Here is a 16041-nt window from a genome sequence, read left to right as displayed (position 1 = left end):
TTTCATCTTGCATAGTTCTCTGCTTTATGAAGGTAAGATATTACCACTCATTTTATGATTAAAGCACATGTGGCCTAGAGATGGTAAGCGATTTGCCCAAGCCTGACAGGTATAGGTGATGGTTGACTTTAGTATCAAATTGGATTCTAAGTGGTATATACTAACTAGACAAGATCGTTGACCTGAAGAAAGCTTTCTCTTCTAAATTTCTTCTTACAAATGAAACAGCATTGCCTCATTTTGAATATAGCATGATTCTTTGTTATTTCTCAAGTGAAGACTGTTGACCAGATACTAATTTAATCAGAGAGGCTGGATGGTATGATTTGACAAAACATATTTCTAGACCCCATTTTTGGCCAATAGTGCTGAGTATTTAGTTGTAATTTTCTTAGTAAATCCTGCCTTGTTTGTTTATTTATTGCAAAAAGTGGATAATGGAACGTGAGCTACATTAGGACAAGGACTTTGTAACGTTAGAGTGTTTATATTCTCAGTGTAGATACCTAATAAATACATACTAATTGAATGAATGTTGAGAAGACTTTTAGAGAAACTTGGGCTTAATTGATTGCTTTGTGTGAAACTGATCTCGGGATGTTTAATATTTTCATTCTCATTGTCAGTTTATTTTAGCAGGTACACTTATTGGAGACAAAGTTATGTTTGTTCAACAACATTTGAAGTTGAGGCCCATATTATGAGAAATAGCTGAGTAATGTGTTTCTTTTATTCTTTAGCAAATATTTAAGTATCACTAGGAATTTAATATTGATTTGGTAAGTACCAGTATGTGCTGTTTTCATAAGTTTGAAAAATAACTTGGATCTTAATGGTCAAGTAAGTGTAACAGGTGTGAGGCACTGTCTTAGAAGGTGAAGGTCTCTTATTCTGTTTGTCCACAGGAAGACTTGAATGTAAATGGTTATAGCATTACTCATAATCACCAAAAGCTGGAAACAATTAAAATACCCATCAGTTTGTGAATGGATAAATCAAATGTAGTATATTTATACAATGGAATATTACCCAGCAATAAAAAGAAACAAACTACTCATACATATAACAAAATGGATGAACCACAGAAACATTATGTAAACACAGTCAGATACATACGAGTACATAGTATATGATTCCAAAACTATAGAGATAGAAAGCTGTCCAGTGGTGGGCTAGGGGATGGGAGTGGAGATGGACTGCAAATGCACGTGAGGGAACTTTTGGGATGATAGAAGTGTTCTAAAACTGGGCTATGGTAAAGGTTACACAACTGCACAAATTTACTGAAGCTCATTGAACTGTACACTTAAAATGGGTGAGTTTTATATTATTTAAATTTACACCTGAATAAAATGGTTTAAAAGAAAAGATTAACTGTTCTTATTTATTACAATAAGATAATGAAGAGCCTTGAACATGTGACAAATGCTAAAAAGAACTAAAGGTGGAATGAAGATTAAGCAGATTCCTTTAACACTTGAAATAAACTAGTAAGTAGGGAGTATAGCTGGTTAGAAGAAGGCATCTCCACTTTCCTGAAGCTCCCAGAGCAAGAAAATTAAGCTATACTGCCAACCTCACCTCCCTCACTCCCTTTGACAACCACTTTTCCGTGATTCTTTGAAATAGATGTACAACATAGGTGTCTGCTTCTAGTACTATAGGGAGAAACAGTATATTAACAAAAATTAGGACCAACTTCAAAAAAATGGACTTTATATTTATTATGGGTAATGCTGTTATAATTCATCCCCCCCCCCCCCCAACAAGTACTTGTTGAATGTTTTTTTCATGCCTCTTTCCCGAAAATATTGAATTACAATTTGGAACTCAAGTGAATAAGGAGCATTAATATTTTCTCCATTTTTATAGGTTTTTAGAATGTTGCTCTGTAATAGAATGTTATAAACTAATGAAGTAGTCTAGATGATTAGTGGTGTATCTTCTTAAATTTCCTGTTTTAACCTTTGAAAATATGCTTAAGAGCAGTAATTGTAATCTTCAAAATTCTCTATAGTTTCCAATATTGTTCTCTCACCTAAGAAGTGATTATTTCCCTAATAATGTATAAACTTTAGTATATATTGGGTGCTTCTTAATTTCTGGCATTACTAACATTAGAAAGCAAGCTAGGTATATTTATCTTAAATCCACTTAACATTTAAAAAAGTAATATATGTAACATGTATGTAGTAATATAAAGTAATATGTAAAGTTATATGTATGTTAAACTGGCACCAAACCTCTAATCACATGGTTGGTCTTTCTGGCATGGTCAGCCTCCAATGTGAGTCATCTCTTTAGCATAAACTCAAGTCCGGGCCAGGGCCCACCATGAATAATGGAGACATTGCTATCACTTGGGAAATTCTAAGGTTTTAGAAGCTCTGTCTCAGGAAGTTGGGACAAAGACAAGACAAATTCTTTATTGTTAAACTGATACTTTCCATACATTGTTGGGCTCTATTTGCTAATATTTTGTTAAGAATTTTTATGTCTATGTTCACGTGGGATAGTAGTCCATTTTTGCTTTGTTTTATTTGTTATCCCAATGTAGTTTCTTTGTCAGGTTTTTGGTAACAGGGTAATAATACTGTCCTCAAAATGAGCTGGGAAATGTTCCCCCTCTCTTTATTTTTGGAAAGATTTTTCTATAAGATTGGTATTATTTATTCCTTAAGTGCTTGGTAAAATTTACTAATCATGATTTCTGGCCTATAGTTTTCTTTGTGGGAAGGTGTTTTTTTTTTAATTACAAATTTAATTTCTTTAATAAATGCAAGTCTATTCGGGGTTTTTAAATCTTCTTGAGTCAGTTTTAATAGCATGTGTTTTTAAGAATTTGTTCATTTCCTCTAAGTTGTTGAGTTTATTAGCATTAAAGTTGTTCATAACATCCTCTTATCCTTCTAATATATATAGGATCTGTTGTGATAGGCCTCTTTCACTCTTATTTGTACATATTAGTAATTTTTGTCTTTTTTTCTTCATCAGTCTTAGAAGAAGTTTATCAGTTTTGCTGATTTTTTAAAGTCAGCTTTCAGGTTTATTGATATTGTTTCCTGTTTTGTTCACTCCTGTTCTTGGCATTATTTCTTTCTTCTACTTCAGAGTTTTTTATTCTCAGCACTATTTTGGGCCAGATAATTCTGTTTTGAGCGTCATAGGTTGTTTAAAGCATCCCTGGCCTCTCCGTAGAAAATGCCAGTAGCGTGTCCCTCGTTGGGATGATCAAAAATGTCTCTAGATATAATAGAATGTCTTCTGGTGAACAAAACAGCTCACAGTTGAGAACCATTGCTTGACTTCTTTTGGTTCTTTTTTTTCTTTTTCTAGCTTCTAAAGATGGAATCTTAGTTCATTGATTTTGGGCTCCTCCAGTAGCAACATAAGGATTTAAAGCTAAACATATTTCTCTAACTACTGCTTTAGCTACATCCAACATATTTGTTAGGTTGTGCTTTCATTATTTTTCAGTTCAGGATATTTTCTAATTTCTCTGCAGTTCATTCTTTGATTTGTGACACATCTTCCAAGTAATGATTTTTTTTCTACCAGTAGTTATGTTACTATTATTGATTTCTAATTTAATTCCATTGTGCTTAGAAAACTTACTCTGTATGATTTTTGTACTTATAAATTTATTTTAAAAATTGTGCTTTACAAAGTGCATAATGTAGGAATATTTATGTAATATGCCAAAGGATTTGTCAAAGACTTAAATTAGGGTATTTGCTATAATTGAAAATGAATTTATTTTTACAGAATTTAGTTTATATGTAATTTTTCCCGTTTATTGAAAATGTACATATAGAAAAGTGTACATATCTTAAGAGTACAGCTTGATGAGTTTTCCAAAGGTGAAGAAATAAAATATTACAGACTCTTCTTAGAAGCCATTCTCTTAACTCTTTCCAGTCACTGTCACCCCCTCCCTGATTTTTGATACCATAAATTAATTTTGCCAGTTTAAAACTTTATATGAATGGAGTTACACAGTATGTATTTTTGTAGGTTTGCCTCCTTTCATCCAACATTATGTTGAAATTATGAAGATTCTCCCATGTTATTGCATAGTAGTTGTTCATTCTCACCTTTCTATACAGTCTTACATTATGTGAATATCTCACAACTTATTCATTCTACTATTGATGGATATTTGAGTTGTTTCAGTTTGGGGCCAGTGAAAGGAATGAGCATTCTTTTGTGTATCCTTTGGTGAACATGTATTAGTTTGGTGTTTTCCTATAAGTGGAAATGTTTAGTCATAAGGTGTGTATATATTCAGCTTTGATATACAGTAGTCCTTGGGTTACATCGGAGATCTGTTCCTACGGCACGACATAACGCGCCTACATACGCACCTACGTCACTCACATGGAGCACATACACAGCAGTAATGAAGTGAAACAGTAAAAAAAATTTAAAAGAAAGATAACAATTCCTGACCTTTACTTGTGGTAAATAAATAATAAAAAACATAAAGCACATATGTACATACGTCGAAATGACAGAACTTTTTTTTTTTTATAAATAAATGGGAGATGGCGACATAACCATGAAACGACTTACGTCGAGTCCGATGTAACCCGAGGACTGCCTGTATAAGGTTTAAGCAAAATTTTATTGTTTTTGTTATGCATCCTTTTAGGCACTTGCTTTTTTGTGGTCTTAGTTATTGTGGTGATGTGGTTTTGTCATTGTTAAAGATAGCAATAAATTTCTTATGGTGCATTTTTTTCTAAAAGTCTGCAATATTAAAAAAATATTCTATATCCCCACTATATGAGAATGTATTTATAATTGTATACTTGTATTATTGTACTAATGTTTTATAAATACAAGATAAAGTTTAAGAAGAATAAATATAAATAGCAGTGTTACTATTCCACTAATTCTTTTTCACCTCCTTCAGGTATATACTTTGCAGACCCTTTCTCTAAAGTTTTCTGTTTTTCTTGCCCTTTGAGTGTGTGTGTGTGCATGTGTGTGTGTGTATGTATGTATGTATGTATATGTATATATATACACACACACACATATATGTATATATATGAAGTATAAGCTTTAGGATACAGTTAGGAGATACTCATTTACTAGTAGCTTCATAGGATATGTTCTTTTCATTGTGTGGGGGGCAACATCCATTAGGCACTTCAGGATTAGAAAGTAAGTGAAAGAAATATGTTGGTAAATTGGGAGTTGGCTCATTAATTCAACAAATATAAAGGTCCTTTCTTTTACAAGAAGTGAATATTAATTCTGAGAATGGGGGCTTTTATTTTCCTTCCATGGTGGCACTACTCTTACTATATTGTGCAGTTTCAGTTCTATGCTTCATTTTATTGACTGCCACCAAACTGCCCCCTAAAGAATTAAAAGTTTATATATTGGAGCTGTGTAGTAGTCAATGAAAAGTCACAGATCTGGTTGAGTTAATGACTCCCAGTTAAATAGGGAATGTATTAACATGTCTGTCTTATAGGGATGTTATTTGTGAAAAAGATTGCCTGTGATTCAGTGGTAAAATGATAGAAATGCCATTCTCTCTGTCCTTGGAAGTTAAGCATTCAGAGTAAGGATGTCTGAAAGAAAGACAATTAATTAGTGTTTGCGCTCAGAGGGGCATTTTATTTGGAGAAGAAGAGTGGGTTAACCAGATAGATTATTCAGTACATCTCAACCTTATAGGGAATTTATCATAATTGAATATTTCAGTGGCACATTATTGGAAGGGCTTGGTTGGACACACAGGCTCAGAAGAGCAAAGAGATTGTTTCTGAGTGTGGCAGTATGTGATAAGTTCAGTTACTCATTTGTTGCTAGCATTATTTAGATTATTATTTTCTCTGTGTACATATAGTTAGACGTCTTTCTCTCTGTCATACCCTAAATCTTGTACTGTCCTCGCAGCTGACTAAATAATAAAAATATCAATCTTTTCTCTCAGTTTCTTTTTTCATCATTATGGTGGTTTGTTTATTTTCAAGCTAATTCCGGGTGTTACTGGGAACCTGTCAATTTGTCCCAAGTAGTATACATAATACTTAATAATATCAGTACTTATTAAAAATAATAAGAATATTTGCAGTAGCTAACGTTTCAGTTTTACATATGAGGAAACTGTTAATCAGCGAGGTTAGAATTTGTCCTCACAGCCTAAGACAGCTTTGAACATTTAAGATACTCAGTATTTGTTGACTTGAGATTACAGGTAAAGGACAACCATCAAAATAGGAGTAAACACTACTGATGCAGTTTTTTTTTAAATTTGAAGAACATGGCAGTATGATAAAGATTTGTACATATGTGATCATTTTTGCTTCTGAGTATTTGGAAATCTTGTTTAATTTTGCTAGTGGTATAACTAGATATGGCATGTATTTCCTGGTTTGGTGAAAAAGTTAATATTCTTAGCTATCATTTTATATTTTTTAGATAGAGGATAAATGACAAATAAAAATCTGAGAGAGGTGAGAACTTGCTGTTAAAATTTTGTTCACAGCAGAGGGACAAATTATGTTCTTTTGGTGCTCCTTTGATAATAGGCTCAATATAATATTGGAATTCAACAGTTGGTTATCTTTGGGTATATTTTGTTTTTATGGCCATATATGGGATTGCCGAACTGTTTAGAATACATTTATGGTACAGTCTACTTCTTTCTAAATAGATTGTTACCATTTATTACTTACTCTAGTATTACATTGTTTTCATTTTACTTTTTCTGAGTTTTCTTCTCAGATAATGGTAATTAAACCAAAACTTACTAAGAGGGAGTGGGGAATTTTATTATTGATTACCCATTCAAATTTTGAATAATATTTCTTTGTTTTAAATCTCCTTAAAATGCCTTTTTCCTATTCTAACTTATTGACTTACTTTGACATTTCAATCAAACAAAAAACAACATAAAACTTTTTATAAATACATATATGATAATAGATATTTAGTTGTAATATAATTTACTTATTGGGTATTGAACTCCTGAGTCTCTGTTAGACTAAAAGTTCAATGTTTTTGTAGTTTCTTCCATCTGAATTATACATATCTTTGCCTTTAATTTGGCTGAACTCTTGAAGAATCCTAAGATTCTTTTTTTACCTCTTTTAATGGAGAAGTCCTTCAATTAAGATAATCTCTTAAAAATGAATGTCAGTCTTTTTTATCCTGTGTCACATGGACCTTATGAAACTGCCAAGGAAGCAAAAGATGGACAGGAGACGGTAACTCAGGGAAGCCTTTTGGCTCTTGAACTAAGACAGTGGGTAAAATTTCCACAAAACTATGAGACTGACAAAAACGCTCTTATTGTTAAAATTTAGAAATTTGATTATTAAACATCCATTTGAAAAATCAGATTAAAGTAATCAGTAATGTAATATTGTGAAGGCATTTAACATTAACCAGAATACACTATATTAAATGGTTAAAAGTTTTAGTTCTAGTGATAGGAGCTTAAATTCTCCTTTATAGAAGTCCTGCTATTGTTAATGTTAAATTATTGTAAAAGTAATACATGTTCATTCAAGAAAACTAGTATAACATAGTTCTGATAGTAGCTAACTTAGAGTTTATTATATTCTGTCCAGTGTAATCTTGTTTATTCCTCATAACAGTAATATGAGGCAAGTATTACTGTTTTTCCTAGTTCGTAGATGAGGAAACTGAGCACAGAAATTAAGGGACGTTAACAAGGCCACACAGTATTTGAACCCAGGCAGTCTGGCTGTAGAATCTGTGCCCTTCAGTATTCCTTGTCACCAGGTGGTTAAGAACTTGGGGTTTGGAATAAGAAAGACCTGGGCTTAAATCATGGCTACCACTTATACTCTTGGGACATGAGCATCTCTCTTGACCTTTCTGAGCCTTAGTAATCTTGTTTATAAAACAAGGGCTATTTAGGGGATAAAATGAGATAATGTATGTTAACTGGTTGGCACATTCTTTAGCAGACACTATGCTTCTTCAATAGATGGTATTATTATAACAAATACTGATAAGCAAAATGAAAAAAGTCATGAAAAGAAAACAACCATTGTTAGCACTTTGAGGTATATCCTCCCAGTCTCTTAAAAATGTGTTCCCTTATGTTATTATATTTTCTGCTTATGTTATTTTTCTCTCTTATAACTTTTCCTTGTTTATATTTTACACAAAAGGCAAGAAGACTTGAATTTGTGTGTGTAACTTAGGAGTAAGGCAAGGCTGTTTCAGCTTCTGAGCTGCCAAAACCTTTTCTCTCTATGTTTAGGAGTAAGTGGAGATGGAAGAGGACATAGAAGTACATACACTTTTTTTTCTCATTTTAAACAAAAATGAGGCTATATGTGAATTAAAGTTTCTGATATAATATCTGCAAATCAACAAAATGTGGGATAGTAGAAATAGAAAAGAACATGTGCTAGTATTAACTTTATTAAAATAACAATGAAACTCCAGTTTCAGACTATTTAGAGATACTAACTGAAAATACTATATCTGAGTGAACAGTCTATTTCTTCTTGATGAATGAGATTATAGAAGTCTGATCATATATTGCATTGTTAAATAAATTCACTGAATGTGGTATAGCAGGTAACTAAACTAATTCCTCTCTAAAGCTTTAGCAACAAAACATAGCTAATGCTCTTTTTTTAATTTCCTTTTAGGTCTACACACAATGAGCTGGAAAAGAATCGGTGAGTCATTGATGAGGTGCAATTTTCATTTATGTTTAAAAAGCAAACTCAACATCTTACCTGTGAAAATGCGTATGTATATATATATATATATAATATATATTTTTAAATCTTTTTATTGATTTTTAGAGCGAGAGGGAGGGAGAGGGAGAGAGAAGCATTGATGTGAGAGCAGAGCATCGATCAGCTGTCTCCTGCACGTCCCCTACCTGGGGTTGAGGCTGCAACCCAGGCATGTGCCCTGACCAGGAATCAAACTGGCAACTTTTTGGTGCCCAGGATGACACCTAATCAACTGAGCCACACCGGCCAGAGCTGTAGTTGTATATATTTTTTAAAATGTATAGCATATCATAATTCTGCTATATATGTATTTTCTCAAAAAAATGCCTTAAATAGTAAGCTTATACTATCCAAACTGGAAATGCATTTTTAAAGTTTGTTTCAGTTTTGAGTTTATGGTATAGCCTTTGTTTCTGTCTGTGAAAACAGGTCTATTGTGATAGGTTCATGGCTTAAATATGGTCTTCCTAAAGTATTAGGTTTCTGTAGTGTAGCTAATACATATTATAAAAAATTGCACAACATTGAATTTCTCTTTCTTTGTAGTTTCGTTCATTTATTCATGCATTCAGCAAATCTTTATCAAGCATGAACCGTATGTCTGTCAGGCAGGCATAATGCTTTACATAGAAAATATAAGAATGCATGAAATAGTTTCTGTCCTTAAGGAACTTACAACCTCCTGGGGAGACATACAGGTAATTAACCATCCTATGTAAGTATGGTGAGTATGGTAATGGAGAAGAAGGGATGCTGAAATATTACTTTGGAGGGTCCCCTGATCCTTTTTTGAGGGAATCTTGGAAGGCTCTACAGTGGATGGTGAGTGAGCGTTGTATATTGAAGGAACTTAAAGATTTTCAATATGAGTATGAAAGATTGTGGCCTAAGACAAGCCAGGCCAGAGGTTGACAGCTATGCTGAAGAGTTTGGACTTTTTCTGAGAGCAATAGGGGGCAGTTGGGTGATTTGAAGATGGGTTGTCATACAATCCACTTTGTGTTTTGGAAAGATCACTTTGGCTGCAGTTTGAAGAATTGGTTGATTAGAAGAAGGGATCTCAGAGACAAGAACACGCTTTTGGAGGCTATTGGAAGCCTCCTTGGTAAGAGATGATAGGGGCCGTTGGAGATAGAAGTAGACAGAATAAAGAGATAGGATAGGGTATAAGCAATAGAAATAGGTGATTAGTTTGCTATAGAAGGTTAAGTTTTAGGTGGTATTAGTATTTACTGAGAGAAGGAGTATAGGAAGAGGACAAGTTTGGCAGAGAAGGTGAAGGTTTACAAATACTCTCTTTTTGATAGAAATTAGATTAATAACCAACAAACTGGAATTGTCTTCACCAGTCATTTTGTTGTTATTGATAATCCTCACCAAGGATATTTTTCCATTGATTTAAAAAAATTTTTTTAATATATTTTTATTGATTTCAGAGAGGAAGGGAGAGGAAGAGAGAGATAGAAACATCAATGATGAGAATCATTGATTGGCTGCCTCCTGCATGCCCCCTACTGGGGGATTGAGCCCGCACCCAGGCATGTGCCCTGACCGGGAATCGAACTGTGATCTCCTGGTTCATACGTTGATGCTCAACCACTGTACCATGCCATCTGGGCTCCATTGATTTTTAGAGAGAGTGGGAGGGGGAGAGACACACAGAGAGAACATTGACTAGTTGCCTCTTGCACAAGTCTCGAGGAGGGCCCGGGATAGAACCTGCAACTGAGGTATGTGCCCTTGACTGGAATAGAGCCCCACCCGAGGGCTGATGCTCTAGCCACTGAGCCAAACCAGCTAGGGCTGTACCAGCCATTTTTGACAAAAAAGATTTCTGTGACCTTCAACTTTTTGTCCTGTCCGCCCCCCCCCCCACCTTTTTTTAATAGAAGGGACCTTACAGCCTAACTGCCTCATTGCAGATGAATTTAAATGTCAGATTCTCCTGAACAGGCTTAACATAGTCCTCCAGGCAGACTTTGGCTTTTACCACTTCGTTTGTGTTATACTCTGTTCATCTCCTACTGTAAAACTTAATCAGGTAGTATCTGTTCATGTCTCTTTCTGCCATATGACTGTGATTGCCTCAAAGGCAGGGATTCTGTTTTGTTCAATTTTTGTTTTGTTCTGTTCAATTTTTTATCTTCAGCTCCTAGCATTTGATGCATGTATAGTAGCTAATGGCTTCAATATTGAGTGAAGGATAGAAGTGGAGCAAAGTTTAGTGGTTTAGTAAAGATGTTTGCTGGTTTGTAGCAAAGCAGTTTGGCAGGAAACCTTTCATTTTAAAGAATCTCTTTTCTGCCTTATATTATGGCTAATTAAAACATAGCAAGAAGACCAATAAATAACAGCTCTGAGGATTCGACAAATAAAACCTTACATTGAACTTTAAATGAGAGCTCAGAGTATATTTTGGGCCACATGCTTTAAATACTGATAAACATGTGGCTTTTGTAATTATTTCTTTCACCTGAATATGTGGTCCTTGGGTGAGACTCTCATTGGAAACCTGGCAAAAACCTTTTTTTTTTTTTTTTTTTTCAACATTGGAGTAAAGAGAATCTTCAGTAAACTGTGTAGAATGGAGCTCTTTTAATCTTTGAGTAAACTTTGTTTCATGCATTCTGCATACCAGTTCTGATTTACTGATAACTTTATCACCCATAATATTACTTTGCTATACTCTATAAATTGTTTAATCTAGTGTCTTTCTGTGGCACTGGTGCAACGTGTGTGGCTTTTATTGCCTGGACCGTACACAATCTCCAGTGTCTCCAGTGAAGGCTTTTTGTTCTCCTTTTATGTACTTAAGTCTAAGGCTTTCTGGTTGGTTTCCTACCCTACCTCACTCACTTAAGGCATGGTTCCCCCATCCTCTTCTGTCCTATCCTGATAGTCCTAGATAGCCTTTGTTTCTCAAATTATTTCTTCCCCTCTCTCTCTTCTTCCCTTCTTTCCTTTGTCCGTTCATCCCTTCCTCTCTTCCTTGAGGCTTAATTGAAAGGTAATATAGACTTCACCTTTCCAAGGTGAATTTGTTTTTAAATGGGGTATTTATCAATATAAATAAGTCTTATTTAGTGGAATATGTCAGAGAGTGAGTGCCAAAGGAAGAGTCCAGTTCAATAACCTCTACTTCACTTCTGAAAAGTTACAAATTTGGCTTGTGATCCAGCAAAAAAAAAAAAAAAAACCAGACAAGTTGGTAGATATGGGATAATTTAAGGGAGGGGGATGTTTTAGCCAAATTTGCAAGAAGCCAGATATAAAAAATATTTAAAAAATTTAAGCCTGTATTGTTACTACATTTTTAAGCCTTTATCTAGTTCTATTTAATGGTTCTTCTTTTTTTCCCCCAAGACACCATTTTTTATTTGACATTTTAAATTTTAAAAAAGTTAATCTAGCTTTGGCATCCTTGAAAATAAATAGAATTTTGGCTTTACCTTTCATTTGCTTTTGAGTGTGAGCCCATATGAGGAAAGTAATTCACTATGAAAAGGGCAATTTGATGTTGGTTTTCATTCTGAAAATATATTTCTGAAGTAATTCATAGTTTTGAAATGTTGCCACTTTATATACATATTGATGTCAGAAGTTTATTCTTTTTTTTTTTTTAGCTTGGTTCTAAAATCTTGCACATAAAGCTGCTTTGAGTTAGTGTTTTCTACTGGGGCAATGCAGTGAGAATTAGAGTAGATGGCTGTAAACTGTTAGTGAACTTAAAGCCCCAAGATTGTTGAAGCCCTGGATCTGTCCTCGAGGAGACAAAAGCCAACAAATGTTGAGGTTCATATTCCCAGATCTCAGAAAGAAGCCTAATGGTGCAGATTTGGGTCTGGCTGGCCCAGAGAAGTTTGTTCTGGTCCAGAATTACCCCAAAATGCCTACAGCCGATTAGGGAACTGTAGATAGTCCCAGGACTGATAAAGAAATTCAGATCCTTTTTTAGTTAGGTCCTGGTGGGCTTATTTCTGCCTAAAACCCTGACAGCTACACTGAGCCTAGTCTAGATGGTTCAGAGCATTTGTTACTTGCATACTCATCCTGTCTCCCTAGACCCATAATAGGTCTTAACAGACAAGGAGGTAGAGGTAAAAGGTCAGCAGGGTACCTCTAACTGTTCTGCATTCCCCAAGTACCTGTATGAATCATCTCATGGTAAAATGAACGAATCTTTGAGGTTTAAGAATTAAGAATTACACTAGCTTACCTTATGTGTTGGGTCCTTTGCCAGAGTAGAAACTGTTACAGATTTTAGATTGCTTCATTGTTTTTTATTTTATTAAATTGAAATTACTGATGATGTTTTTGAAAGAACAACAACTTTAACAGGACTTAAATGGTCAGGAACCTTAGTGCTGATGGCAAGAGATGCCATCCGACCTTAATATCTGTCATTACATTGAAACAAAAGGCTCACCTTTATTGCAAAGTTGGCAAAGCTAGAAGGCCCAAAGGAGGATAATGGACTAATAATGCCTTCCTAGGCAGAGCAGAAGTGCCTGAGTATTTTTGATTAAAAAGAAAAAAGCATGTCCAATAAATGGTGGCAGTAGGTATCCTCCATTTAGAGCCTTTGTCGTACTTCTGAGGGAAAGATGAAAATAAGCATTTATAGAGTACTTACTGTGTTCCCCCACTATCCAATACTAAAAACTAGCCATTTTGACCAGCATTACTACATTTTGAAATAAGATGATGGAAACACAAAACAGACCTAATCATGATCCTATCTGATCATAAATATGATAGCTGTGTTTAATAGCAGTCTTTTTCTTCAGTAATGATTAATAAAACCTGTGCTTGGCATCATGGTAGGTCAAATGAAGTATAAGATACTGACCCTATCCTATTCTTAAGGTTAAGGTCATTATAGTTGGGTAATTACATAGATTGCATCTTTCAATACCAGTATCTAGTTAAATTAGCAGTGAATTCTAGAAAGGTGTACAAAAATTGGTTTTCATACTGAACGTTGAAACCCAGTTGTGGTCTGTGTAGTCATTTTAGTGAGTCGTTTTGAAAAAAGGAATAGAATAGAAAATATCAAAGTGCATTGCTTGAAGTAAAGTTACATGATGTAAAATACTATGGTCATAGTAAAAAAGCCACTGCTCTGGATAGTCGAGGAGAATATGTGCTGGGCCATGAAGAAGAAATAGAATTTGAATCTAAGGAAAGGGGGCAGTCCCTGGAAGCAGGAAGGTGGCATCATAAGCTGTATTCAAACAGTGAGTAGACCATATGGAGGGGAAGAGCAGTCAGTCAAATTAATAGCGGAAAATGAGGCTGGAAAGGTGGTTTAGAATTAAATTGTGGAATGTTATTGAATGTCAAGGAATTTGGAATTTATATTGTTGAGAGTAGTGAGTTTTTGAGGCTTTAGAAGCAACAAGATAGGCATGATTAAAGCATTAGAAAAAGATTAGTCTAGTTACAGAAGCAGGGAGACTGTAGTGGAAGGATATAAGAATCAGCAGTCAGGTAATAGAAATGGGAACTGAAAGGAAGAGAGAGGACTAGGAAACCATATAAAGAAAGAATATTGTTTTCCATCAACTCCTCACATTTCATTCTTCACATAGCAGCAACAGGGATCTTCTCAAAGGATATATCATATCTTGTCATTTCTGCTTATAGTTTCCCATTGGCTTCCCGTTGCAATTAGGTAAAATCTCTGGCCTACAAAGTTCTGCCGTTCTCTCTCTCATCTACGGTCCAGCCGGCACTGCCTCCCCCCACCCCCCACTTCAGACATACCATGTTCATTTTCATCTTGGGCTTTTGCACTTGCTCTTCCTTTTGTTTACAGTGGTTCTCAACCTGTGGGTCGTGACCCCTTTGGCGGTCGAATGACCCTTTCACAGGGCTCGCCTAAGACCATCCTGCATATCAGATATTTACATTACGATTCATAACAGTAGCAACATTACAGTTATGAAGTAGCAACGAAAATAATTTTATGTTTGGGTCACAACATGGGGAACTGTATTTAAAGGGTCAGAAGGTTGAGAACCACTGATTTAGAAAGTCTTTGCTCTAACTCTTCATCATTATTTAGTTCTCAGTTGTCTGGTCATCTCCTTAGAGAACAATAATTGCTCGCTGCCTCACCTGCCCCCCCCCCCCCCCCGCAATCACTCTCTATTCCATTGTCTTTTCTGTTGCCTTAACATTTATCTCTGAATTATTTTAGTTACCTGACTTCTTTCACTAAACCATAAATTTCAGGAAGGCAGGGACTTTATTTAGGCTTAGCATATAGCAGTCATTCAATAAATATCATTGAGTGACAAAATGATTCTGTGTACTATTGAGTGTATCTATAACCAATAATATGTGTTAGTGAATTATAATAACACTAGAGGCCCAGGGCACAAAAATTTGTGCACTCGGGGCGGGGGGGGGGGGTCCCTCAGCCCAGCCTGCGCCCATTTGCAGTCCAGGACCCCTTGGGGGATGTCCACTTGTTGACTTAGGCCCACTCCCCGGGGGATCAGGCCTAAGCTTGCAGTCAGACATCCTTCTGGCAGACAGGGAGCCTTCGGGGGATGTCCGACTAAAGGCTTAGGCCCCCAAGGGAGCTGTGATGAGGAAGCTGGGGTGACAGAGGAGCCACGCTGTCCTGCCCCGCCGCCCTGGGTCGGATCGCACCCGGGACACCCGGACAGCAGCCGGGTGGGCTGGCAGATCGCTGCTGCCCTGTCTGGCCGCCCCAGGTTGGGTCACACATGGGACGCCGGGGCGGGCCAGCCGATCGCTGCTGTCCCACCCAGCTGCCCTGGGTCGGGTCGCACAAGGGACGCCCGCCGCCCCCGGGTCGCAGATAGCAGGCCTGAATGGCGAAAGGGCAGGCGGGATGGCACTGACCCGCCCTGCCTGAAGTATGCAAATTAGCCATCTTTGTTGGTGGTTAATTTGCATATCGCGCTGATTAGCCAATGGGAGGCGTAGCGAAGGTACGGTCAATTACCATGTTTGTCTATTATTAGATAGGATAAGTGAAAAACGACAAACAATATACTCTTGAAAGTGTAACAGGCATTATAATGAAATAATTTCAAAGGAGGTAAATGGAATATTTAATTAATTCTTCAGATGTAAATTATATGGTCAGGCCGGAGTGGCTCAGTTGGTTGAGTATTGTCCTGGGCACCAAAATGTTGCTGGTTTGATTCCTAGTCAGGGCACATACTTGGGTGGGGTTGCAGGTTTGATCCCCAGTTGGGGAGCGTATAGAAGGAAGGCAACTGATCAATGTTTCTCTCTCATATCGATGTTTCTCTCTCCC

General features: G+C 36.0%; 1 protein-coding gene across 2 annotated transcripts in view; it reads left to right on the top strand.

The window, feature by feature from the left end:
• Window positions 1-16041, top strand: part of MXI1 (MAX interactor 1, dimerization protein) — a 70184-nt gene that overhangs the window by 24858 nt on the left and 29285 nt on the right. For both annotated transcript variants that reach the window (XM_036336037.1, XM_036336038.1), the window contains exon 3: window positions 8652-8681. In XM_036336037.1, the coding sequence (XP_036191930.1) occupies window positions 8652-8681 (30 nt within the window). The remainder of the gene's footprint in view (window positions 1-8651; window positions 8682-16041) is intronic.

This window comes from Myotis myotis, unplaced genomic scaffold, assembly GCF_014108235.1.
Source record: "Myotis myotis isolate mMyoMyo1 unplaced genomic scaffold, mMyoMyo1.p scaffold_m19_p_15, whole genome shotgun sequence".
NCBI lineage: Eukaryota > Metazoa > Chordata > Mammalia > Chiroptera > Vespertilionidae > Myotis > Myotis myotis.
This window is presented reverse-complemented; position numbering and strand designations above follow the sequence as displayed.